Here is a 27,378-nt window from a genome sequence, read left to right as displayed (position 1 = left end):
GTTGGAAAAGACCCTGATTCTGGGAGGGATTAGGGGCAGGAGAAGAAGGGGACAACAGAGGATGAGATGGTTGGATGGCATCACTGACTCAAACGACATGGGTTTGGGTGGACTCCAGGAGTTGGTGATGGACAGAGAGGCCTGGTGTGCTGCAGTTCATGGGGTTGCAAAGAGTCGGACACGACTGAGTGACTGAACTGAACTGAACTGAACTACAAACAAAGCTAGTGGAGGTGATGGAATTCCAGCTGAGCTATTTCAGATCTTAAAACATGATGCTGTTAAAGTGCTACACTCAATATGCCAGCAAATTTGGAAAACTCACCAATGGCCTCAGGACTGAAAAAGTTCAGTTTTCATTCCATTCCGAAAGAAAGGCAGTGCCAAAGAATGTTCAAACTACCATATAATTGTGGTCATTTCACATGCTAGCAAGGTACTGCTCAAATCCTTCAAGCTGGGCTAAGAAGTACATGAACCAAGAGAGCAAATTGCCAACATCTATTGTTGCTAAGTTGCTTCAGTCGTGTCCGACTCTGTGCGACCCCATAGATGGCAGCCCACCAGGCTCCCCCGTCTCTGGGATTCTCCAGGCAAGAACACAGGAGTGGATTGCCAATTCCTTCTCCAATGCATGAAAGTGAAAAGTGAAAGTGAAGTCCCTCTATCGTGTTCAACTCTTCACGACCCCATGGACTGCAGCCCACCAGGATTCTCTGACCATAGGGATTTTCCAGGCAAGAGTACTGGAGTGGGTTGCCATTGCTTTCTCTGCAACATCTGATGGATTACAGGAAAAGCAAGGAAATTCCAGAAAAACATCTGCTTCATTGACTATACTAAAGCCTTTTATTGTGTGGATCACAACAAAGTGGGAAATTATTAAAAGAGCTAGGAATACCAGACCACCTTACCTGTCTCCTGAGAAACCTGTATGCAGGACAAGAAACAGCAATTAGAACCCAACATGGAACAATGTACTGATTAAAAATAGAAAAAGCAGTATGGACGTCAAAGCTGTATATTGTTACTCTGCTTATTTAACTTCTATGCAGAGTACATGATGTGAAATGCCAGGGTGGATGAATCACAAGTTGTATCAAAATTGCCAGGAGAAATACCAGCAGTCTCAGATATTCAGATGATATCACTCTAATGGCAGAAAGCAAAGAGGGACTAAAGAGCCTCTTAATGAGAGTGAAAGAGAATGAAAAAAGTGGCTTAAAACTCAACATTCAAAACCTAAGATCACAGCATATGGTCCCATTGCTTCATGGTATATAAATGGGGAAAAAGTGGAAACAGTGGCAGATTTTATTTTCTTGTGCTCCAAAATCATGGCAGATGGTGACTGCAGCCATGAAATTTAAAAATTCTTGCTCTTTGGAAGAAAAGCTATGACCAACCTAGACAGCATATTAAAAAGCAGAGACATTGCCAACAAAGTCAGTTAAGCCAAAACTATGGTTTTTCCAGTAGTCATATATGAATGTGACAGTTGGACCATAAAGAACGCTGAGCATTAAAGAATTGATGCTTTTGAATTGTGGTGCTGGAGAAGACTCTTGAGAGTCTTTTGGACTACAAGGAGATCAAGCCAGTCAATCCTAAAGGAAATCGATCCTGAATATTCATCGGAAGAACTGATGCTGAAGCTCCAATGCCTTGGCCATCTATGCAAAGAGCCAGCTTGTTGGGAAGGACACTGTTGCTGGGAAAGATTGAGGACCAGAGGAGAAGGGGGCAGAAGAGGATGAGATGGTTGGATGGCATCATTTGCTCAATGGACATGAGTCTATTCAAACCCCAGGAGATAGTGAAGGACAGGGAAATCTGGCATACTGCTGTTCGTGAGGTTGCAAAGAGTCAGACATAACTTGGTGACTGAACAACAGCAACAACTCAGTGACTGCTCAAATTGTCCAGGCTACAGGGATGGAAGCTATACCTAGACTCATAAATGTAGTCTTTTCTTCACTAAGGCCATTCTGGCTATATAGTCACTGCCGGGGTCCAGCCCTGGTGGATCCAGGGAATTCGAAGGTGGGGACGGCATCAGCGTCCTTGGAAAAATACATATTTAATCACAGATATATAGAGAGATTAGAAATGGATAGTGTAGTAGGAAAATTAGTGGAGAAAAAGAGGCTGAATAACTTGGTCTACGTGGAATAGCATCCATCTCCAGATGGGAATTCAGCCAGAAAAACGGGGAGCAGGAAAGAAACGACATGGGGGTATCAGCCTTTCTGGAAACTGATCTGATTTCTTTATTTTGGGGTTTGCTTATATACCTTTTGTTACACATAGGGATGAATACAGAGTCACGCGGGGGTCAGCAGTCCTGACCTTTATCAAAATCAGGTGCTTCACATAAAAAGGTCTTAGAGATTTTACATCCTCTTCTGGCCATGGGTGAGACCTGCTGACATTTTATGATCCCTTCTTTCTGATAACCAAAAAACTTATTTTTTCCAAGGGTGTTTTTTCTTAAACCAGGCACCACCCTCCAAATAAAGTTATATTCCTATAGGGTGGGTGTAGTGAGTTACAATCAAGAAAGGAATTTATTTAGCCCAAGGTTAACATGATTAATCTTAAAGGTTAATACTTACTTCTCCTATATACTTAAAGGTTAATGCTTATTTCTCCTAGTTATATTCATAATAAGGGCAGGGAATATGGAGATTTAGCGGCAAACATCAGCCCAACAAATGAAAATCCTTTCACCAATGCTCCCCTTAAGATCTATTTAGTCTTAAGATAGTGATAAAGTTACATTTTTACATAGCAAGGACACAGTGATTTATAACAAAGTACAGTGATCTATTACAAAAGAGAAAATTCATTAACTCAAAAAGTCTAGTATTGCTAACATCAAAAACTACTATATTTCCTTTTCTATATTCCAAATACATTGATTAATATATTCCCAGGTGCCTAAGGATATGGAGGCCTGGCAGCAATCATTGACTCAACAAGAAGAAAAAGCCCTATGCTAATTAAGACTCTCAAAATACTCCAAAACTCTCTGTGCTGTTTATGGTTAAGAGGTAGTAAACAATCATGTGGCAGCAGTATGGATAATCCTGTCACACAAGCTAGTCTGTCAGCAGAGAGGTTTGACCTAAGACACCCTTGTCACACCCAGGGCAGGGAATTAGCAGCAATTATTGGCACAACAAATGAAAAACCCTTCACCAATATAATTCCTAACCAACCCACTATACTAATTATTTCCAACTCCCCAAAAGAATTTGCCTCTAGTAAGTCTAAAACATCTCATGCCTCTCAGACTGGGAGGCTGTAAACAATCACATGTGGCTGGACGAACCTATACAGGTGGGCTAGATAACCTTCAGAGGAGTCCGTAAGCTGAAACACTCTTGTCACGCCCAGGAATTTTTATTGCCTTGGAGCTGCCCGTTTACTCCTCCTCCGAGAGAGTCAGAGGTGTGGGTGAGAGCATAAAACAGACTGGTTTTGGGGGTAGATGCTCGGGAACAGGGGGTTTCCTGAGGCTTGATCACGCCTTTGCGTATGCCAAGCCTCCTTCCTCATGACCTTTGCCATGGGCAGAGTTCCTCACACTGGCCCCCGGCAGTCGCAGCTGACTGTACAGCAAAAGTTATAGCTTTGCCCTCCATAATGGCATATGCTGGCTACCCAGTGGTGGGCTAATTATACTGGGCCCTTCCCATAATACAGGAGGAACCCTTCTGTCTTCAGAATGATAAACATTCTGAATATGTATTATATTTTATTTCTCTGCTCCATCACTCTGTCAGCAAAACCATTTATTTCATTATGCCTATCCATCATCATTTTATTCCATACAACACTACAACCAGGCGACCCATGTACAGCAAAGGAACTGTGGTCATGGGCTCAGAACAACAAAATACACTCATCATTACCTAGAAACAGCTGACTTTGACAGAATGGCAGTTAGACTTGCTGACATTCAGCTATAGCAACACCTAGGAGCCATCTAGTAATAAGCTAATAAACATGAATAATAATTTCCTATTTTTTGTTTATTTATTCTCAAAACAGTCCTCATCCATAACTGAGCTCTATATTTCTAATTATATGGTCGTTTCCATCTCAAAGTCAACAAGTCCAAAGCTCAGTTTCTTATGTTGCCATTATAAAAGGGGTTTCTTTTCAGTATTCTTCCTGGCCTCAGTTTATGACACTATCATTTACTTAGTCATCCAAGCCAGAAATGCAGATGTTGCCGTACATTTCTTACATTTCATAAACTCCTGTATGTAACCCATTATTCAGTTCAATTCAATTCAGTCACTCAGTCATGTCCGACTCTTTGCAACCCCATGAAGCCCAGCACGCCAGTCTTCCCTGTCCATCACCAACTCCCGGAGCTCACTCAGACTCATGTCCATAGAGTCAGTGATGCCATCCAGCCATCTCATCCTCTGTTGTCCCGTTCTCCTCCTGCCCCCAGTCCCTCCCAGCATCAGAGTCTTTCCCAATGAGTCAACTCTTAATTGTGCTTCCAATGTATCTCCCAATCTGACACTTCTCCCACTGCCAACTGCAGCATTTCATCGTCTTCAACTCTACTTTACCAGGCAAATCCTTCTAGTTGGTCTCTTTGTCGCTAATAGCTCCTCTATTTGTTTGTTGTTTAGTTGCTTCATTCGTGTCTCACTCTTTGCGACCCCATGGACTGTAGCCTGCTGGGCTCCTCTTTATATAAATCCTGAGGCAATATTTCTAAAACTGATTAAATCACTTCCTTACCTGAAACCTATCTGGGGCTTCGCATTACTTACATCCCACATGATACTCCTTATCCTTAGGTTGCTCTTTTCTGGCTCAGCAACCTGGCAACAAGATTTTTTTTTTTTTAATTTGACAATACTGTATTGGTTTTGCCATGCATTGACATGAATCCACCACGGGTGTACATGAGTTCCCAATCCTGAGCCTCCCTCCCACCTCTCTCCCTATATCATCTCTCTGGGTCATCCCAGTGCACCAGTCCCAAGCATCCTGTATCCTGCATCAAACCTAGACTGGCAATTCATTTCTTATATGATACTATATATGTTTCAATGCCATTCTCCCAAATCATCCCACCCTCTCCCTCTCCCACAGAGTCCAAGTCTGTTCTATACATCTGTGTCTCTTTTACTGTCTTGCATACAGGGTTATCATTACCATCTTTCTAAATTCCATATATATGTATTAGTATACTGTATTGGTGTTTTTCTTTCTGGCTTACTTCACTCTGTATAATCAGCTCCAGTTTCATCCACCTCATTAGAATGGATTCAAATGTATTCTTTTTAATGGCTGAGTAATACTCCATTGTGTATATGTACCACAGCTTTCTTATGCATTCGTCTGCTGATGGACATCTAGGTTGCTTCCATGTCCTGGCTATTCTAAACAGTGCTGCGATGAACATTGGGGTACACGTGTCTCTTTCAATTCTGGTTTCCTTGGTGTGTATGTCCAGCAGTGGGATTGCTGGGTCATAAGGCAGTTCTATTTCCAGTTTTTTAATGAATCTCCACCCTGTTCTCCATAGTGGCTGTACTAGTTTGCATTCCCACCAAGAGTGTAAGAGGGTTCCCTTTTCTCCACACCCTCTCCAGCATTTATTGCTTGTAGACTTTTGGATCGCAGCCATTCTGACTGGAGTGAAATGGTATCTCATTGTGGTCTTGATTTGCATTTCTCTGATAATGAGTGATGTTGAGCATCTTTTCATGTGTTTGTTAGCCATCCGTATGTCTTCTTTGGAGAAATGTCTACTTAGTTCTTTGGCCCATTTTTTGATTGGGTCGTTTATTTTTCTGGAATTGAGCTCCATAAGTTGCTTGTATATTTTTGAGATTAGTTGTTTGTCAGTTGCTTCATTTGCTATTATTTTCTCCCATTCCAAAGGCTATCTTTTCACCTTGCTTATAGTTTTCTTTGTTGTGCAGAATTTTTAATTTTAATTAGATCCCATTTGTTTATTTTTGCTTTTATTTCCAGTATTCTGGGAGGTGGATCATAGAGGATCCTGCTGTGATTTATGTCAGAAAGGGTTTTGCCTATGTTCTCCTCTAGAAGTTTTATAGTTTCTGGTCTTACATTTAGATCTTTAATCCATTTTGAGTTTATTTTTGTGTATGGTGTTAGAAAGTGTTCTAGTTTCATTCTTTTACAAGTGGTTGACCAGTTTTCCCAGCACCACTTGTAAAAAGAGATTGTCTTTAATCCATTGTATATTCTTGCTTCCTTTGTAGAAGATAAGGTGTCCGTAGGTATGTGGATTTATCTCTGGGCTTTCTATTTTGTTCCTTTGATCTATATTTCTGTCTTTGTACCAATACCATACTGTCTTGATGACTGTGGCTTTGTAGTAGAGCCTGAAGTCAGGCAGGTTGATTCCTCCAGTTCCATTCTTCTTTCTTAAAACTGCTTTGGCTATTCGAGGTTTTTTGTATTTACATACAAATTGTGAAATTATTTGTTCTAGCTCTGTGAAAAATACCATTGGTAGCTTGATAGGGATTGCATTGAATCTGTAGATTGCTTTGGGTAGTATACTCATTTTCACTATATTGATTCTTCCAATCCGTAAACATGGTGTATTTCTCCATCTATTAGTGTCCTCTTTGATTTCTTTCATCAGTGTTTTATAGTTTTCTATATATAGGTCTTTAGTTTCTTTAGGTAGAAATATTCCTAAGTATTTTATTCTTTTCATTGCAATGGTGAATGGAATTGTTTCCTTAATTTCTTTTTCTACTTTCTCATTATTAGTGTATAGGAATGCAAGGGATTTCTGTGTGTTGATTTTATATCCTGCAACTTTACTATATTCATTGATTAGCTCTAGTAATTTTCTGGTGGAGTCTTTTGGGTTTCCTATGTAGAGGATCATGTCATCTGCAAACAGTGAAAGTTTTACTTCTTTTCCAATCTGGATTCCTTTTATTTCTTTTTCTGCTCTGATTGCTGTGGCCAAAACTTCCAGAACTATGTTGAATATTTTTCTCCATTGAGGATAATGTTTGCTGTGGGTTTGTCATATATAGCTTATATTATGTTGAGATATGTTTCTTCTATTCCTGCTTTCTGGAGAGTTTTTATCATAAATGGATGTTGAATTTTGTCAAAGGCTATCAAAAGATCTTCATCTTTTGATATTTGGCTCAAATATCTCCTTCTGAAGTTTCACCTGACTTACCTAGACATAGTTCAGCATTTCCTTTTGAAGTGCCCCATAGATCTTTTTATACTCAGTTTTAATGATTTTGTGATTATTTGTCTATTTGTCTGCCATCTCCACTAGATTTTTAGCCCCTAAAGTACAGAAATTCTGCTCTATTAACTTAGTTCTTAGTTACTGGACCTCAGACCCACTAAATGCTTAATGAATATATGTTGCTTGCTCGCTGAGTGAATGAATGCATTAATCCTTATATCTGAGTGTTATTTCCTTTTTTTAGGGTTGCAAGGGATGAATAAGAAATTTTGCTTTGTGTGCTTTGGTCACTTATGGCATTTAAATACTTCCATTTGACTGTTGCTGATAATCAATAGTTGACAAAATCTTGATTTTTTTTTTTTTTTAGCTTCTGTCTTACTAAAAGAACTTTGATCTTCACACCAGGTCCTTTCCTGTGTACCTGCAAATCTTAGCTCTCCTCGACCTCATTTCCAGTTTCAACCTTGGTTGTTACTAGGTCTTTGCATTCAAATTTCTCTCTCTGTCATGATATTTAGACAAAGTTTAATTTAAAATTTTAAACATGAAATTTTTTAGTTTAAAAAGAATATGAGGCTATTTTAAGGGAATATATTGCAATATCACTTATAAAGTCAAATTATATATATATATATATTTTTTTTTTTTTTAAAAACACCACCCTATAAAACAAGTTGTTGCTGCTGCTGCTGCTGCTGCTAAGTCGCTTCAGTCATGTCCGACTCTGTGCGACCCCATAGATGGCAGCCCACCAGGCTCCCCCATCCCTGGGAATCTCCAGGGAAGAACACTGGAGTGGGGTGTCATTTCCTTCTCCAATTCATGAAAGTGTGGCAAAACCAATACAGTATTGTAAAGTAAAATAAAGTAAAAATAAAAATTTAAAAAAAAAGTGAAAGGGAAGTCACTCAGTCGTGTCTGACTCTTTGTAACCCCATGGACTGCAGCCTACCAGGCTCCTCCTTCCATGGGATTTTCCATGCAAGAGTACTGGAGTGGGGTGCCATTGCCTTCTCCAATAAAACAAGTTATGATTATTATAAAGAAGTCTTTATTTCTGGTCACTACTATATTTGAAATTCTGTTTGTACTGGCTAGCTTGTTTTTGTTTATGATTGTTATAGCCTACCTAATAGTGACTAACATTTAAAGAGTTCAAAACAGAATTATATTATTGGAATAAATTTCTTAATTCTCTGTAAAAGAAAGTATGAGAGCAAAAGTAGATATCTGAATTGTACAACATAGTGATTCAATATTTTTAAAGATTATATTCCACTTAATATTATTATAAAACACTGGCTATATTTTCCTGTGCTGTACAATATATCTACCCTTGTTGCTTATCTATTTTATACATGGTAGTATGAACTCCCTCCCCCTTCTAGCAGGTGGTAACCTGCTAGTTTGTTCTCTACATCTGTGGGTCTGTTTTTGTTTTATTACATATATTTAATTTGTTTTAGTTTTTAGATTAGCCATGTAACTTTATAAAAGTTACTCTTCCGGGGTTTATTGCATTGCCTGTGAAACAAATGGGATAGTTATTTGGTCTCTAAGATCCTTTAACTCTGTAATTCTATACTTAGCTTTTCTATGTATCACAACAGTACAACTTACTGAGAGGTGATTTTGAAATGAAGCTTCTCTAGTTAGTGTGGTTGATTAAACTGCTTTGTTTTTTCCCAGATGATCCCATCACATACAACTTGGCTTAAATGTATTTAAATTAAATAGGACAAAAACTTCATTTACTATGTAAATAGTTTGACAGCAATAATGTATATTAACTGCATCCACTTGCAGTCACCTAATTCAAAGGATTTACATCAGTCTTCCTTTCCTATATGTAGGTACTACGCAGGAAACCTGGAGGCTAAGTCAACAAATTATGAAACTCTAGGTTTAATTCAGACAGCAACGAAAGGCCTATTAAGAACTATTGAAGATGGTGGAATAGATTCTGTGATGGAATGGGAAGTGGATGAAGTGCTGAACTGGACAAACACACTCAACTTTGATGAGTAAATATGTTGCTATTCTTGGGGAGCAAGGGCATGGATCAGGCATCAGGGCAGTCAATATTTTTTTAATATTTCTCACTGCCAAGTTGGAACTTGGGGGCCACTAACATACTCTTTAAAACTCCTTGCATATTTATTATCTGTATAGAAAGAAAAGAAGAGGAAATGGGAGAGAAATATAAAAAGGGATGATCTAAAAGTAGAAAAAAGAAAAATAGATTTAGGTGTTCTTTATTATCAGACTTCATTCTTATGCCTTAGTTTAACTCTGTTTTACTCTTACTTTGGGATACAGAAACCAAGCTAAGAACATGAAATTAATAATATAAAGATTTCTTTATATTATTATATAATATATAATATAATATATATATTATATGAACAACATGGTTCAAACTTGAGCTGCCATATAATCCAGCATTTCTACTTCTCAGTATATACACAAGAGAAATGAAAACAAATGCCCATGAAAACTTTACATGAATGTTCATAACATTGCTATTCATAATAGCCAAGAATTAGAAACAATCTGTTCATGAACTGATGATTAAAATGTGACACCTGTGGTGGGTTCATGTCAATGTATGGCAAAACCAATACAGTATTGTAAAGTAAAATAAAGTAAAAATAAAAATTAAAATAAATAAAAATAAATAAATAAAATAAAATCAACTGAAAAAAAAAAGTGACATATCCAAATAATGAAATATTATTTGGCAATAAAAAGAAACGCTACAACTTTGATGAACCTGCTAAGTGAAAGAAGTCAGTCACAAAGGAACACATATTATATGGCTCCATTTGTATTGAAATGTTCCAAATAGGCAAATTTATGGAGATAGAAAGTAGATTAGTGGTTGCCTAGGGCTTACAAATAGCTGTGAAAAGAAGAGAAGCAAAAAGCAGAGGTTAAAAGGAAAGATATAAGCATCTGAATGCAGAGTTCCAAAGAATAGCAAGAAGAGATAAGAAAGCCTTCCTCAGTGATCAATGCAGAGAAATAGAGGAAAACAGAATGAGGAAGACTAGAGATCTCTTCAAGAAAATTAGAGATACCAAGGGAACATTTCATGCAAAGATGGGCTCGATAAAGGACAGAAATGGTCTGGACCTAACAGAAGCAGAAGATATTAAGAAGAGGTGGCAAGGATACACAAAACTGTACAAAAAGAGATCTTCATGACCCAGATAATCATGATGGTGTGATCACTCACCTAGAGGCAGACATCCTGGAATGTGAAGTCAAGTGGGTCTTAGGAAGCATCACTACGAACAAGCTAGTGGAGGTGATGAAATTCCAGTGGAGCTATTTCAAATCCTGAAAGATGATGCTGTGAAAGTGCTGCACTCAATATGCCAGCAAATCTGGAAAACTCAGCATTGGCCACAGGACTGGAAAAGGTCAGTTTTCATTCCAATCCCAAAGAAAGGCAATGCCAAAGAATGCTCAAACTACCACACAATTGCACTCATCTCACACGCTAGTAAAGTAATGCTCAAAATTCTCCAAGCCAGGCTTCAGCAATACGTGACCAGTGAACTTCCAGATGTTCAAGCTGGTTTTAGAAAAGGCAGAGGAACCAGAGATCAAATTGCCAACATCTGCTGGATCATCAAAAAAGCAAGAGAGTTCCAGAAAAACATCTATTTCTGCTTCATTTACTATGCCAAAGCCTTTGACTGTGTGGATCACAATAAACTGTGGAAAATTCTTCCAAAGATGGCAATACCAGACCACCTGACCTGCCTCTTGAGAAACCTATATGCAGGTCAGGAAGCAACAGTTAGAACTGGACATGGAACAACAGACTGGTTCCAGATAGGAAAAGGAGTACATCAAGGCTGTATATTGTCACCCTGCTTATTTAACTTCTATGCAGAGTACATCATGGGAAATGCTGGGCTGGAAGAAGCACAAGCTGGAATCAAGATTTCTGGGAGAAGTATCAATAAGCTGAGATATGCAGATGACAACACCCTTATGGCAGAAAGTGAAGAGGAGCTAAAAAGCCTCTTGATGAAAGTGAAAGAGGAGAGTGAAAAAGTTGACTTAAAGCTCAACATTCAGAAAATGAAGATCATGGCACCTGGTCCCATCACTTCATGGGAAATACATAGGGAAACAGTGGAAACAGTGTCAGACTTTATTTTGGAGGGGCTCCAAAATCACTGCAGATGGTGACTGCAGCCATGAAATTAATAGATGCTTACTCCTTGTAAGGAAAGTTATGACCAACCTACATAGCATATTGAAAAGCAGAGACATTACTTTGCCAACCAAGGTCAGTCTAGTCAAGGCTATGGTTTTTCCAGTGGTCATGTATGGATGTGAGAGTTGGACTGTAAAGAAAGCTGAGTGCCAAAGAATTGATGCTTTTGAACTGTGGTGTTGAAGAAGGCTTTGAGAGTCCCATAGACTGCAGGGAGATCCAACAAGTCCATTCTAATGGAGATCAGCCCTGGGCATTCTTTGGAAGGAATGATGCTAAAGGTGAAACTCCAGTACTTTGGACATCTCATGTGAAGAGTTGACTCATTGGAAAAGACTCTGATGCTGGGAGGGATTGTGGGCAGGAGGAGAAGGGGACGACAGAGGATGAGAGAGCTGGATGGCATCACTGACTCGATGAATGTGAGTCTGAGTGAACTCCAGGAATAGGTGATGGACAGGGAGGCCTGGCGTGCTGCGATTTATGGGGTCGCAAAGAGTTGGACACGACTGAGCGACTAAAGTGAACTGAACTGAGGGCTTAGAGATACACTAAAAGCCATTGAATCATACACTTTAAATGGGCACATTTTATGGTATGTGAATTATATCTCATAAAGCTTTAAAAATATTCAATATTTACTCAGCTACAATAATGATGTGAATACTGCATGGCTGAAGAATCAGAAAAAATAAAGATAGTGTAAGTAAAGAAATGTAAGATAAAGGAAGAAATTTGGAAGAGGGAGATATAAGCATGAAATAGGAAAAATTAGGTTGACTGCCATTGAACAGGGAATTCCCAGGTGGCTCAGTGGTAAAGAATCCACCTGCCAATGCAGAAGATGCAGGAAACACCAGTTCTATCCCTGGGTCTGGAGGGAGGAGGAAATGGATACCCAATCCAGTATTCTTGCCTGGATAATCAATCCCATGGACAAAGAAGCCTGCAATCCATGGGGTTGCAAAGATTGAGCAACTGAGCATGCACTCACACTATTGAACAATAAACCAGAGAAAAAGAGGTCAGAGGAAGCAGAAAAGAAAACAGTGAGAAAAGCAAAGAGGAAAGAAGAAAAACGGGGAAGAATGACTAAAATAAGAATAATATATGAGAAGGAAATGGCAACCCACTAAAATATTCTTGCCCTAGACTACAGACCATGGAGTCTCAAAGAGTCGGACACAACTGAGCAACTAACACACATGTAAACACAGAAAAAATGATAATTATGGGAAAGATACTTTGAAAAATAAAAAGAAAATATGAGAAGGAATAAAGAGCTAATTATCCATAACAGATGTGCTAAAGTACTTTTTAATAAATAGTACAAAGGTTTTGTGAGTCAATAACCCCATTATCTCATCCAGACATAATACTGAGATTACTTACAGACAGCACATTTGTGGTTTCTGGAGCACTGAATAAATACAAGTGGTAATAATGATGCAAGAAATGACATCCAAAGAATGAGATGTGATGCTGTACTTTTTGCTTTCCTAAGAAGATAGAGAGAGAAGTAGGAGAGGTCCATTTTGATTGAGTTTATAAGGGCATGATAGAGAATTCTCTCAGGTAAACTTTTGAAATCCTGTTCTGCTTTTCCCTTATACAGTTGATGAATTCAGCAAAGAGCCAGCAAGCTTCAGTGAAATATTACAAATAATCCATACCCACTATCCTATACTGAAAAGAATGGATACATGTATTTGTATGGCTGAGTCCCTACATTGTTCACCTGAAACTACCACTACCACAACATTGTTAATCAGCTATATCCCAATATAAAATAAAAAGTTTAAAGTTTGAAAAAAAAAAAGAATAAAACAATTGAGTTCGAAGGAAAGAAATAGACATCTCAGGCTATACAAGACTTTCCCCACTATCATCCTTTAACACCCTTCACTGGTAGGTGAAGAAGTTTCCTAATGGTTTCCCATTGTGGAGAAAAGAACAAAAACAGACCAAACAAGGAAGATGTGATGTGGTTTTCTGATATCATGTACTATATATGGAGTAACATAATTACATCTAGTTTTGATATGGTGACACTACTCAAATTTTCCATTAAAAAAAAATCTAGATTACTCATGCTTCCAAATTATATACTTCTATCAGTTCATTCTATGACTTGAGCATAATTTGGGACCAACTTGGAACTGTTAGAAAGCAAGTTTTTCTAATGAGCTCTGGACAACAGAAATTTCAAATGGAATCCAGCATGACTATTTGGGAATATTTCAGTAGTATTACAGACCACAGGGGCTTCCCTGGTGGCTCAGATGGTAAAGAAACTGCCTGCAATGCAGGAGACCTGGGTTCAATCCCTGGGTCGAGAAGACCCCTGGAGGAGGAAGTGGCTACCCACTCCAGTATTCTTGCCTGGAGAATTCCCTGGACAAAGGAGCCTGTTTGCAGTCCATGGGGTTGCAAAGAGTTGGACATGACAATGTTTACTACTTTCAGTAATCAGTAAGACCACAACTTACTGATTATCTCAAGTAAAATAAAAATTTGCAAAGACTTTCCTGTAGCCAAGAGCAGACATTAGGTATAAATAAATACCTTCTTCCTAGCATATTCATGGTCTCCACAGTCCACTTTGCTCTTAGATCTTTGTAGTTCTCTAGATATTTGTAACTGGCTTGATAATACCTTATTTGAAGAGAATTTCAAAGACATATTGTCTCTGAATTAGTAGCCACTAATTCCTTGGAGATGGTGACTGCAGCCGTGAAATTAAAAGATGCTTACTCCTTGGAAGGAAAGTTATGACCAACCTAGATAGCATATTGAAAAGCAGAGACATTACTTTGCCAACAAAGGTCCATCTAGTCAAGGCTATAGTTTTTCCAGTGATCATGTATGGATGTGAGAGTTGGACTATTAAGAAAGCTGAGCGCCAAAGAATTGATGCTTTTGAACTGTGGTGTTGGAGAAGACTCTTGAGAGTCCCTTGGACTGCAAGGAGATCCAACAAGTCCATTCTGAAGGAGATCAGCCCTGGGTGTTCTTTGGAAGGAATTATGCTAAAGCTGAAACTCCAGTACTTTGGCCACCTCATGTGAAGAGTTGACTCATTGGAAAAGACTTTGATGCTGGGAGGGATTGGGGGCAGGAGGAGAAGGGGACGACAGAGGATGAGATGGCTGGATGGCATCACTAACTCGATGGACATGAGTCTGAGTGAACTCCAGGAGTTGGTGATGGACAGGGAGGCCTGGTGTGCTGTGATTCATGGTTTGCAAAGAGTTGGACATGACTGAGTGACTGAACTGAGCTAAACTGAATTCCTTGGAGAGAATCTTTCAAAATCTATAGACAGTTTTTGATAGTTGGACCATTAGAATGACATAAATGTGTTGAACACTGATTCTGAGCGACACAAACCAGTTTCTTCCCAAAGGCTTTTATGCTAGCCCCTTGTTAACAGCAGATGGATCTCTCCTGGAAAGAAAATGTGTACATATCCAGACGAACAGGGCAAGAAGAACTATCGAGTGAAATACTATATAATTTGAAGAACGGAAAGGCCAACTTCACTCTTGGGCTCAAGGACACTGATGAGTACCCTCATAAATTCTGTATAATCCAGAGGCACATTGCTGCTGGCACTTAGAATAAAAAGCAATGCCTGCTCTGCCGTTATTGAGTCACCTACAGTATCACACAGTGGCCACTTGCTTCTGATGGCATTCATCCCGCTGGATTTTCAGGGGCATATTTTCTATTGAGACAGATGTTTCTCTTCTAGAATCTTCATAGTTTTCAAACTGCAAGTGAAGTTTAACATAACACATTAAGTCATCAGCATCTAGGCTATCTTAATTTTCTGATGTTCTATTTGGCTAGAGCTCTCAATGGGTAATATCTATGTCTGACCCTGCCCCTTTGACTTCTAAGACAAGTGGTTATATTACCTCTCTGGCTAGGGACTTTCCCCAGGCCATTAAGATGTTAAATTCTGTGATAGATTCCACATACACTTTACTTTGCTAATATCTTTTAAAAATTCCAAAAATTTATTAGAGAGATCAACTTTATGATATAAACAGCATGAAAATGATACAATCAAGCTGTTGCTTCTATTTGTAAAGATTTTATTTCTATTGGTTACTACTGTCATGTTCATTATGAGAAGTTCTTTTTAAACAATTGAATAAATTCCTATCTTGATCTCAGATAAAGCAGGGTCAGTAATCACCCTTAAATATATCATATGTTTGTGCCCCACACTGCCAGGGTTTAGCATACAGTTAATCAAAGGTCCTTTATCTTAGCTCCTTGAGGTGAAATAAAGATCTTTCAGTATACAAATCTAAGGAAGTATGGTGATGGATACCCCCTTTTCATAGTGCTCCTGAGCAGCCACTGAAAGCACAAGTTCAGTTCAGTTCAGTTCAGTCACTCAGTCGTGTCTGACTCTTTGCAACCCCATGAATCACAGCACGCCAGGCCTCCCTGTCCATCACCAACTCCTGGAGTTCACTCAAACGCACATCCCCATCTTCTCCTCTGTCGTCCCCTTCTCCTCCTGCCCACAATCCCTCCCAGCATCAAAGTCTTTTCCAATGAGTCAACTCTTTGCATGAGATGTCCAAAGTACTGGAGTTTCACCTTTAGCATCATTCCTTCCAAAGAATGCCCAGGGCTGATCTCCATTAGAATGGACTTGTTGGATCTCCTTGCAGTCCAAGGGACTCTCAAGAGTCTTCTCCAACACCACAGTTCAAAAGCATCAATTCTTTGGCACTCAGCTTTCTTCACAGTCCAACTTTCACATCCATACATGACCACTGGAAAAATCATAGCCTTGACTAGACAGACCTTGGTTGGCAAAGTAATGTCTCTGCTTTTCAATATGCTATCTAGGTTGGTCATAACTTTCCTTCCAAGGAGTAAGCATCTTTTAATTTCATGGCGCAGTCACCATCTGCAGTGATTTTGGAGCCCCCCCAAAATAAAGTCTGACACTGTTTCCACTGTTTCCCTATGTATTTCCCATGAAGTGATGGGACCAGGTGCCATGATCTTCATTTTCTGAATGTTGAGCTTTAAGCCAACTTTTTCACTCTCCTCTTTCACTTTCATCAAGAGGCTTTTTAGCTCCTCTTCACTTTCTGCCATAAGGGTGTTGTCATCTGCATATCTGTGCTTATTGATACTTCTCCCTGCAATCTTGATTCCAGCTTGTGCTTCTTCCAGCCCAGCATTTCTCATGATGTACTCTGCATAGAAGTTAAATAAGCAGGGTGACAATATACAGCCTTGATGTACACCTTTTCCTATCTGGAACCAGTCTGTTGTTCCATGTCCAGTTCTAACTGTTGCTTCCTGACCTGCATATAGGTTTCTCAAGAGGCGGGTCAGATGGTCTGGTATTCCCATCTCTTTCAGAATTTTCCACAGTTTATTGTGATCCACACAGTCAAAGGCTTTGGCATAGTCAATGAAGCAAAAATAGATGTTTTTCTGGAACTCTCTTGCTTTTTTGATGATCCAGCAGATGTTGGCAATTTTGTCTCTGGTTCCTTTGCCTTTTCTAAAACCAGCTTGAACATCTGGAAGTTCACGGGTCACATATTGCTGAAGCCTGGCTTGCAGAATTTTGAGCATTACTTTACTAGCGTATGAGATGAGTGCAATTGTGCAGTAGTTTGAGCATTCTTTGGCATTGCCTTTCTTTGGGATTGGAATGAAAACTGACCTTTTCCAGTCCTGTGGCCTGCTGAGTTTTCCAGATTTGCTGGCATATTGAGTGCAGCACTTTCACAGCATCATCTTTCAGAATTTGAAATAGCTCCACTGGAATTTCATCACCTCCGCTAGCTTTGTTCAGTGATGCTTTCTAAGGCACACTTGACGTCACATCCAGGATGTCTGGCTCTAGGTGAGTGATCACACCATTGTGATTATCTGGGTCATGAAGATCTTTTTTGTACAGCTCTTCTGTGTATTCTTGCCACCTCTTCTTAATATCTTCTGCTTCTGTTAGGTCCAGACCATTTCTGTCCTTTATCGAGCCCATCTTTGCATGAAATGTTCCCTTGGTATCTCTAATTTTCTTGAAGAGATCTCTAGTCTTCCCCATTCTGTTGTTTTCCTCTATTTCTTTGCATTGATCACTGAGGAAGTCTTTCTTATTTCTTGTTGCTAGTCTTTGGAACTCTGCATTCAGATGCTTATATCTTTCCTTTTCTCCTTTGCTTTTCACTTCTCTTCTTTTCACAGCTATTTGTAAGGCCTCCCCAGACAGCCATTTTGCTTTTTTGCATTTCTTTTCCATGGGGATGGTCTTAATCCCTGTCTCCTGTACAATGTCACGAACCTCAGTCCATAGTTCATCAGGCCTTCTATTTATCATATCTAGTCCCTTAAATCTATTTCTCACTTCCACTGTATAATCATAAGGGATTTGATTTAGGTCATACCTGAATGGTCTAGTGGTTTTCCCTTCTTTCTTCAATTTAAGTCTGAATTTAGCAATAAGGAGTTCATGATCTGAGCCACAGTCAGCACAAATTCTGCCTAAATTTAAGGTTAAGCCAAACTGAACCATCAACTTAGAGATCCTGTTGTTGCTGTTCAGTCGCTAAGTCGTGTCTGACTCTGCAACCCCACGGACTGCAGCATACCAGGCTTTCCTGTCCTTCACCATCTCCCAGAGTCTGCTCAGACTCTTTCCCGTTGATTTTGTGATGCCATCCATCCATCTCATCCTCTGTCACCCTCTTCTCCTTCTGCCCTCAGTCTTTCCCAGCATCAGAGTCTTTTCCAATGAGTTGGCTGTTTGCTTCAGGAGACCAGAGTATTAGAGTTTCAGGTTCAGGGTCAGTCCTTCCAATGAGTATTCAGGATTGATTTCCTTTAGGATTGACTGACTTGATCTCCTTGCAGTCCAAATGACTCTCAAGAGTCTTCTCCACAGTTTGAAGGCATCAATTCTTTGGCGCTCAGCATTCTTTATGGTCCAACTCTCACATTGGTATATGACTATTGGAAAAAACCATAGCTTTGACAATACAGACTTTTATTAGCAAAGTGATGCCTCTGCTTTTTAATATGCTGTTATAGGTTTGTCATGGCTTTTCTTCCAAAAAGCAAGCATCTTTTAATTTCATGGCTGCAGTCACCATCTGCAGTGATTTTGGAGCCCAAGAAAATAAAGTCTGTCACTGTTTCCACTTTTCCCCATCTATTTGCTATGAAGGATGCCATGATTTTAGTTTTTGAATCTTAAGTTTTAAGGCAACTTATTCACTCTCCTCTTTCACCCTCATAAAGATGCTCTTCAGTTCCTCTTCACTTTCTGCCATTAGGTGGTATCATCTACATATCTGAGGTTTTTTATATTTCTCCTGGCAATCTTGATTCCAGCTGGTGAGTCATCCAGCCTGGCATTTTGCATGATGTACACTGCATAAGCAGAGTGACAATATACAGCCTTGATATATGTACTCCTTTCCCAATTTTAAACTAGTCTGTTGTTCTGTCAGGTTCTAACTATTGCTTCTTGACCTGCATAGAGGTTTCTTAGGAGACAAGTAAAGCGGTCTAGTATTCTCATCTCTTTAAGAATTTCCCACAGTTTGCTGTGATCCACACAGTCAAAGGCTTTAGCGTAGTCGATGAAGCAGTTGTTTTTCTGGAATTTCCTTGCTTTTTCTATAATCCAATGAATGTTTGCAATTTGATCTCTGGTTCCTCTGCTTTTTCTAAATCCAGTTTGTATATCTGGAAGTTCTCAGTTCACATACTGCTGAAGATCCTGGAAGGGGTTTATACCACCTGCTATTATCTTGCATCTTTTCATTTAAGTGACCCAGAGTATTCCACTTGCCACCATAGAATTCTTGGAGTAAAGAGAGGCAGTAGTAACAAAAAGAGGATGACATTAGACACACTGCATGTGTGCTGAGTCACTTTAGTCATACCTGACTCTTGTGACCCCGTGGACTGTAGCCCACAAGGCTCCTCTGTCCCTGGGATACTCCAGGCAAGAATGCTGGAGTGGGTTGCCATGCCCTCCTCCAGGGGATCTTCCCAACCTAGAGATCGAACCCGAGTCTCTTTCATCTCCTCCATTGGCAGGTGGGTTCTTTACCACTAGTACCACCTGGAAGCCCTTAGACACAGTACTTAATTACAATTAAACACTGTTGCATAACTTATACCTTCACATAACAAAAAATTCAGGAATACAAAGTTAACAAGAGTGAAAGTAATTCAAGTGAAAATCAGCCTTTTCTGAATTACATGACAATTTTAATCCTCCTCCTCCTTTCTCAATCAACTTCTTTTTAGCACCTGCTGTAATCAACTTCTTACGTGATTTCTTGGGTACAGTCGTAAGAAAGGATGTTTGGGAAAGGGGGATACAGAGTCTAATATGAGATGGAATAAGTCACAGGAAACCTGGCCCTTGCAGCTTTCCCCTCAGCTCACCATACTTGTCCTTCCCTGTCCACCTCTTCTCAGTCTACTCTGGTCTCCATATGTCAGTCTCTGTTTAAGGAACTCAGGTGGCAGCTGCACATACCCTGCTTGAATATGATCTTGGGTTTACTGGACACAGCAAAGACAGCACCATTGCTCTAAGAAGACCATAAACCAAATGATTTAAATTTACATGTCAGAGACAGTAGGTCTGGCAATCCAGAACCAAGGATAAAGTTTTGTTGTTGAAGTTTTCCCATGACTTAAAAAATTTTCCCTTCATATTTTTAATTTAGAAGTTAACTAACATCTTAGCTGTCACTCAACTGAGGACATGATTGAGCAGGAATGGAATAGTATAAAATGAGGAGATGTGTGCTTGAGGGAGGCCAAAGGGCACCAATATGGTAGATGGTGGGCACCATTTTCATACCTCTTACAACTCCTTGTCCTAGGGGTTGCCTCAGGTGCATGAGAGCTACTTTGAGGTGGGAAGTCAAGAAACTAAGCATTTGGACTAGTGAATTTTTCATCATTAATCTATGATTTCATAGAGAAAGTAGAATTTTAGAAGTAGTTCAAGTATGTACTAATGAATCACTTTATTATTTACTGATAAGTTGACTTAATTTAATGAATGCCTATATAATGTGCTTAGGTACATTGCCAACTGGAAGGAAATTGCTACAAGCAACTCTTCAGCTAACTTCAAAAGTAGGTGATTTTTTAGCAATAATGGGAAATTGTATGTGTGCGTGTGCTTTGTTGGTCTGTCAAGTAGAAATCTTTGTGACCACATGCCTATCAGGCTCCTCTGTCCATGCGATTTCTCAGGCAAGACTACTGGAGTGGGTTGGCATTTTCTTCTCCAGTGGGAAATTCTTATAAATCAAAACAATACATTCCACACATGTACACATTTCGAGGTACCTAACAAACATTTCTGCATTCCACACACTATACAGATAAATAAATTTACCAAGTCGTTTTTGCCTTTATATATATACTTGTTATTTGGAAATAAAGGAAATTTTATATTTTATTTAGAGTTGGATAAAATGTTTCTTTTTAACTAAAAAAAAAGAATCCATATCATGTTCCATATCTCATGTTTCAGTAATAATTTTTAATGAGCAAACTTGACATGGCAAAATGAATGCTATTCCAGAAGTATCAATAATTCTAACATAGCCAAAGCCTAGTTATAACTTTTATATAATTTGAGTGCATGAGTTCTGTCCCTCTGTCACCTGTAATTGGCAGTAAAACAAAGAGGCTTTAATTGTGGAATGTTGATTCATAACTTCCTGGTTTTGATTTTTTGCTCTATTGTTTACTGGCTGTATAATCTCGGGCAAGTTACTAGCTTAGTTTCCTCATCTATAAAATGAAAATAACAGTAGCACTTAACTCATGGATTACTGTGAGGTCATGAGATAACACATGTAAAGAGCTTATTATAGTGCCTGGTGCATAGTAGGCACTCTGTGGTGGTGGTGGTGTAGTTGCTAGGTCGTGTCCAGCTCTTGTGACCCCATGGACTGTAGCCTGCCAGGTTCCTCTGTCCATGGGATTTCCCAGGCAAGAATACTGGAGTGGGTTGCCATTGCCTTCTCCAGGGGATCTTCCTGACCCAGGGATCTATCCCAAGTCTCTTGCATTGCAGGAGGATTCTTTACCACTTAGCCACTAGGGAAGCCCTTAACCTATCTACTTATTTCCAACTCACTGGCCCCACCACAGTCCAAGTCATCATTTTCTGGGGGCTTCTGTGACATCTCCAAACTTATTCTCCTCCAGTCCATTCCCCATGCAACAGCTAGTGATCTACACGTTTAAACCAGCGTAATTAAAACATTTAACGAACTTTTCTTTAGCAACTACCATGTTGAAGTACTGTCTTAAAGTACTTTATAAAACTGATTCATTTGATCTTCAGAACAACCCAATGAGACAGGTTCTATTATCCACATTTTAAAGAGATGCCAAGTTACTTGCTCAAGGTCACACAGTCCCTGTGAGGGCCAGGATTTGAACTGAGACTGGGCAGCTCTAGAAACCATACTCTCTAGACACCATACTCTTTTTAAAAAAAAAATTTTTTTTTATTATTTTAATTTTTTTAAGGAAAATCATTCTTTTTTAAAAAATTAAAAAAAAATTTTTTTTTTCTCTCTTTTTCACAAACCCTTGTGTCGAGGGCTGACTTCCAATAGATCGCAGCAAGGGAGCTGCTCTGCTACGTAGGAAACCCTGACCTAGAAGCAGGTTGTCTACCAATGGTTTAGCACCAGGTTCCCCACAACGTGCGGTGCATGACGGGCGAGGGGGCTGCCGCCTTTCCGGCCGCGCCCCTTGTCCCGGGAAGAAGGGCTTTCCACACCGGACCAGGTCCTGACGCGTGGCACGGCCCGCCGCAGGGACAGCGGGGGACTGGCTATCCGAGGCCAACCGAGGCTCCCGCGGCACTGCCATGTCATTCTGGCTGGGCGGGATTCTGACTTAGAGGCGTTCAGTCATAATCCTACAGATGGTAGCTTCGCCCCATTGGCTCCTCAGCCAAGCACATACACCAAATGTCTGAACCTGCCGACACCATACTCTTAATGATGACTACATCTGCTGCCATTTAGTTTTCCAGTGCACTTGCAATAAAACCCTAACTTTATCATGGCACTCCGGCTCTGGTTTAGCTTTTCATCCTTATCATGTCCCACTCTCTCCTCCTTGTTCACAATAACTCAGCATCGCTGCAGTCTTGCCTGGTCCTCAAGCACACTTTGTGGCTTCCACTTCAGGGGTTTCATGCAGTTGATGGCCTTCTGTAGAACAGGTGTAGGCAACTAGCTTTACTTGAAGGCAAGTCATCTGTTTTGTTTGCTACTGAATTCCCAGTGTGCAGAACACAGTAGAGTCTCAATGGCAAATAAAAGAATGTAAAGGAATGACAAGTACCAAATGGAAGCAGAAAATATTATTTACTGGGCTCAAAGATTGTTGTGGGGAAAAAAGAAAAGATATAACACTAATTGGAAGGAGCATAATAGCATGTGAAAGCTGTTTTAAGTAATGGATATCTGCATCATAACAGAAGGCAGCTAATACATTGCAGACGCTGGCAGTAAAAAGGGGAGAGAACATGTGGCACTTCTGCAAGAAGCAAGAGGAAATCAAAATTCAAAATTTGAAAACTTTAGCTCTAGAGACAGAAAAGGTTTTTCTTTTTTAAAATCATCTATACTCCAATTTTTTATATTTTTATTTTTCCTTTTAAAAGCACTAATTTTATTTTATTTTTAAAATTTACTTATTTTAATTGGAGGCTAACTACTTTACAATATTGTATTGGTTTTGCCATACATCAACATGAATCCACCACGGATGTACATGTGTTCCCCATCCTGAACCCCCCTCCCACCTCCCTCCCCATCCCATCCCTTTGGGTCATCCCAGTGCACCAGCCCCAAGCATCCTGTATCATGCATTGAACCTAGACTGGCAATTCATTTCATATATGATATTATACATGTTTCAATGCCATTCTCCCAAATCATCCCACCCTCTCCCTCTCCCACAGAGTCCAAAAGAGTGTTCAGAGGATACATCTGTGTCTCTTTTGCTGTCTTGCATACAGGGTGATTGTTACCATCTTTCTAAATTCCATATATATGTGTTAGTATACTGTATTGGTGTTTTTCTTTCTGGCTTACTTCACTCTGTATAATAGGCTCCAGTTTCATCCACCTCATTTGAACTGATTCAAATGTATTCTTTTTAATGGCTGAGTAATACTCAGTTGTGTATATGTACCACAGCTTTCTTATCCATGCGTCTGCTGATGGACATCTAGGTTGCTTCCATGTCTTGGCTATTCTAAACAATGCTGTGATGAACACTGGGGTACACGTGTCTCTTTCAATTCAGGTTTCCTCGGTGTGTATGCCCAGTAGTGGGACTGCTTGGTCATAAGGCAGTTCTATTTCCAGTGTTTTAAGGAATCTCCACACTGTTCTCCATAGTGGCTGTACTAGTTTGCATTCCCACCAACAGTATAAGAGGGTTGGTTCCCTTTTCTCCACACCCTCTCCAGCATTTATTGCGTGTAGACTTTTGGATCGCAGCCTTTCTGACTGGCGTGAAATGGTACCTCACTGTGGTTTTGAATTGCATTTCTCTGATAATGAGTGATGTTGAGCATCTCAGAAAAGGTTTTTCTTTGTGAATAAAGAATTATTAGCTAATGGTTGATTGTGGAGTACTAACTAAATGCCTTACATTCACCATCACACTTAGTTCTCACAAAGATAAGCTGAGGCATGTGCTATTATTATTTCTATCTTATAGATGAGGACATTGAGACAGAGGTTAAGTAACTTGCTTCGAATTACAGAGCTAGCAAAAAAAAAAAAAATATAGAGCTTTTAGTAGTAGATCAAGCCTCAAACACAGATCCTACAGAAACTTTTAAAGATGGACAATGAAACATGGTCATGAAATGTAGAATGATCTCAGAAATATGGGACATTTATGGTTAAACAGGATACAAAGTTATCTGCTCTAAGAGTGGTGAGAAGGAATGTGAAATAGACCTTACCTGGCACACAGTAGCATATTGAATGAGCTATATCCTGTTACGTCTGGCATCTTTCTAAATGTTTGTCATTCTTCTCTAGGTTTTAGGTTTGAGCAAGCACAAGAAAAAATATATGACTATGAAGATATATTGGAAGAGGAAAACAAAACACAAAAAGATCCTTCATTTGAAACTATTTATGAAAAGCCCCATTTTACTAGACTAAAGCCTGATTCCACTTATAGAATATAATTATATAAAAATATATAGTTATAAACTATAATTTTCTTTCTGAGCTATAACCCTTCAGCTCTGATTCCATCAGTTACAGTCAAGAGATAGTTTATTCTGGCTGGAATGAATTCTATATTCTTGACACAGAATCTAACCCAACTAAGTAAGGAATATTAAACAGAAATAGAACACCAGACTGAATACAGTAGTCATGGAAAATGTAGAAATTAATCCTGTTATTCTGAGAAATTGAGAAACTGTAGTCTAACAATTACACTTAAATAAAAATATTATATTTAGGTGCAAAAAAAACCCCTCAGTCAGACTGTTTTTCTTCTTTATTTAAAGCATTCATTATTTGTGCATTTCTATCAAGCAGAGCCCTTTCTTCATTAAAAAAGGAAAAAGGGCAGTGTAGCAAGTTCTCCTTTTATTAGAATGCAAAAGCCAGCTTCCCTGGTGGCTCAGATGGTAAAGAATCTGCCTGCAATGCAGGAGACCCAGGTTTGATGCCTGAGTCAGGAAGAAGTGACTAAGCATAGCCATTTCCTTCTCCTTCCCATGTTTTTCTCCAGATATATGCCCAGGAGTGGCATTGGTAGTTCTATATTTAGTTTTTTAAGGAATCTCCACACTGTTCTCCATAATACAGTTTACATTCCTATCAGTGTACGAGGGTTGCCTTTTCTCCACACCCTCTCCAACATTTATTATTTGTAAATTTTTGATAATGGTCATTCTGAGCAATGTGAAGTGATACCTCATTGCAGTTTTGATTTACATTTCTCTAATAATTAGTGATGTTGAGCATCTTTTCATGTGCCTATTGGCCATCTTTATGTCTTATTCGGAGAAATGTTTATGTAGGTCTTCTACCTATTTTTTGATTTTTTTATATTGAGTGGTATAAATTGTATATTTTGGAAATTAACTCTTTATCACTTGCATTTGTTTGCAAACATTTTCTCCCATTTTGTAGGCTGTCTTTTCACTTTGATTATGATTTCCTTTGCTGTGCAAAACTCCTAACTTTAACTAGGTCTCATTTTTGTGCTTGTTTCCATTACTCTAGGAGACAGATCCAAAAAAATATTGCCACAATTTATAGCAAAGAGTGTCTTCCTTGTTTTCCCCTAGGAGTTTTATATTATTCAGGCTTATATTTAGGTCTTTAATCTAGTTTATTTTTGCATGTGGTGTTAGAGACTGTTCTAATTTCACTCCTTTACATGTAGCTGTCTAGGATTTCCAGCAGCATTTATAGAAAAGACTGTCTGTTCACTATTGTATAGTCTTGTTTCCTTTGTCATAGATTCAGTTCAGTCGCTCAGTCGTGTCCGACTGTTTGCGACCCCATGAATCGCAGCACGCCAGGCCTCCCTGTTCATCACCATCTCCCGGAGTTCACTCAGACTCATGTCCATCGAGTCCATGATGCCATCCAGCCATCTCATCCTCGGTCGTCCCTTTCTCCTATTGCCCCCAATCCTTCCCAGCATCAGTCTTTTCCAATGAGTCAACTCTTCGCATGAGGTGGCCAAAGTACTGGAGTTTCAGCTTCAGCATCATTCCCTCCAAAGAAATCCCAGGGTTGATCTCCTTCAGAATGGACTGATTGGATCTCCTTGCAGTCAAAGGGACTCTCAAGAGTCTTCTCCAACACCACATAATTGACCATAAACACTTGGCTTTATTTCTGGGCTTTCTATCTTGTTCCATTGACCTACATGTCTGTTTTTGTGCCAGTACTATACTGTTTTGATTACTGTGGCTTTGTACCTTCATCCTATAGTATGAAATCAGGGAATGTGATTCCTCCAGCTCCATTCTCCCACTCCCGCCCCCCCCCGCCCCCCCGCCCCCCCCCCCCGCTCCCCTGCTCCCCTCCCGCTGCACCCCCACTCCCACCCCCGGCCTCCACCCAAGGCTATTTTGGCTATTCAGAGTCTTTTGTGCTTTCACATAAATTAAAAAAAAGTTTTGGCCTGGTTCTGTGAAAAACATCATTGGAAATTTGAAAGGGATTGCACTGAATCTGCATATTGCCTTAAATAGTATGGTCATTTTGTGTGTGTGTGCACATTGTCTAAGCTGGGTCTGACCCTTTGTAATCCCATGGACTGTAGCTTGCCAGGCTTCTCTATCCATGGAATTTTTCAGGCAGGAACACTGGAGTGGGTTGTAATTTACTCCTCCAGGGTCATTTTAGCAAATGTTTATCCTAGGGGATGTAGAGTGAATAGCCTTTCACTGTGATTTTAGTTTGCATTTTCTAAATGACTTATGATAGTGAAGATCTTTCCCTGGAGAAGGCAATGGCAACCTACTCCAGTATTGCCTAGAGAATTCCATGGACAGAGGAGCCTGGTGGGCTACAGTCCATAGGGTCACAAAGAGTCGGATACGACCTTGCCTGTGTGTACTGAACTGTAACTTCCTCCAGTTTTAAAGGAAAACTGGAGAAGGAAATGGCAACCCACTCGTGTTCTTGCCTGGAGAATCCCAGGGACGGGGGAGCCTGGTGGGCTGCCATCTGTGGGGTCACACAGAGTCGGACAAGACTGAAGCAACTTAGTAGTAGTAGTGAAGATCTTTAAAATGCTTATCCACAATTTGGTATCTTCTTTGGTGAAATGTCTCTCCAAAAATCTTTGGCTAATTCTAAAT

At 39.6% G+C, this 27,378-nt stretch overlaps 1 protein-coding gene across 2 annotated transcripts in view; it reads left to right on the top strand.

Moving 5' to 3' along the window:
• The window catches only part of C15H11orf65 (chromosome 15 C11orf65 homolog), a 120,298-nt gene extending 95,275 nt beyond the window's left edge, over positions 1-25,023 (top strand). For both annotated transcript variants that reach the window (XM_069554956.1, XM_069554955.1), the window contains exons 7-9: positions 9,088-9,258; positions 20,563-20,618; positions 24,578-25,023. In XM_069554956.1, coding sequence (XP_069411057.1) covers positions 9,088-9,258; positions 20,563-20,618; positions 24,578-24,729 — 379 coding nt within the window. In that variant the 3' untranslated portion in view covers positions 24,730-25,023. The remainder of the gene's footprint in view (positions 1-9,087; positions 9,259-20,562; positions 20,619-24,577) is intronic.
• Positions 25,024-27,378: the final 2,355 nt, after the last annotated feature.

Source organism: Ovis canadensis, chromosome 15 (genome assembly GCF_042477335.2).
Source record: "Ovis canadensis isolate MfBH-ARS-UI-01 breed Bighorn chromosome 15, ARS-UI_OviCan_v2, whole genome shotgun sequence".
Taxonomy (NCBI): domain Eukaryota; kingdom Metazoa; phylum Chordata; class Mammalia; order Artiodactyla; family Bovidae; genus Ovis; species Ovis canadensis.
This window is presented reverse-complemented; position numbering and strand designations above follow the sequence as displayed.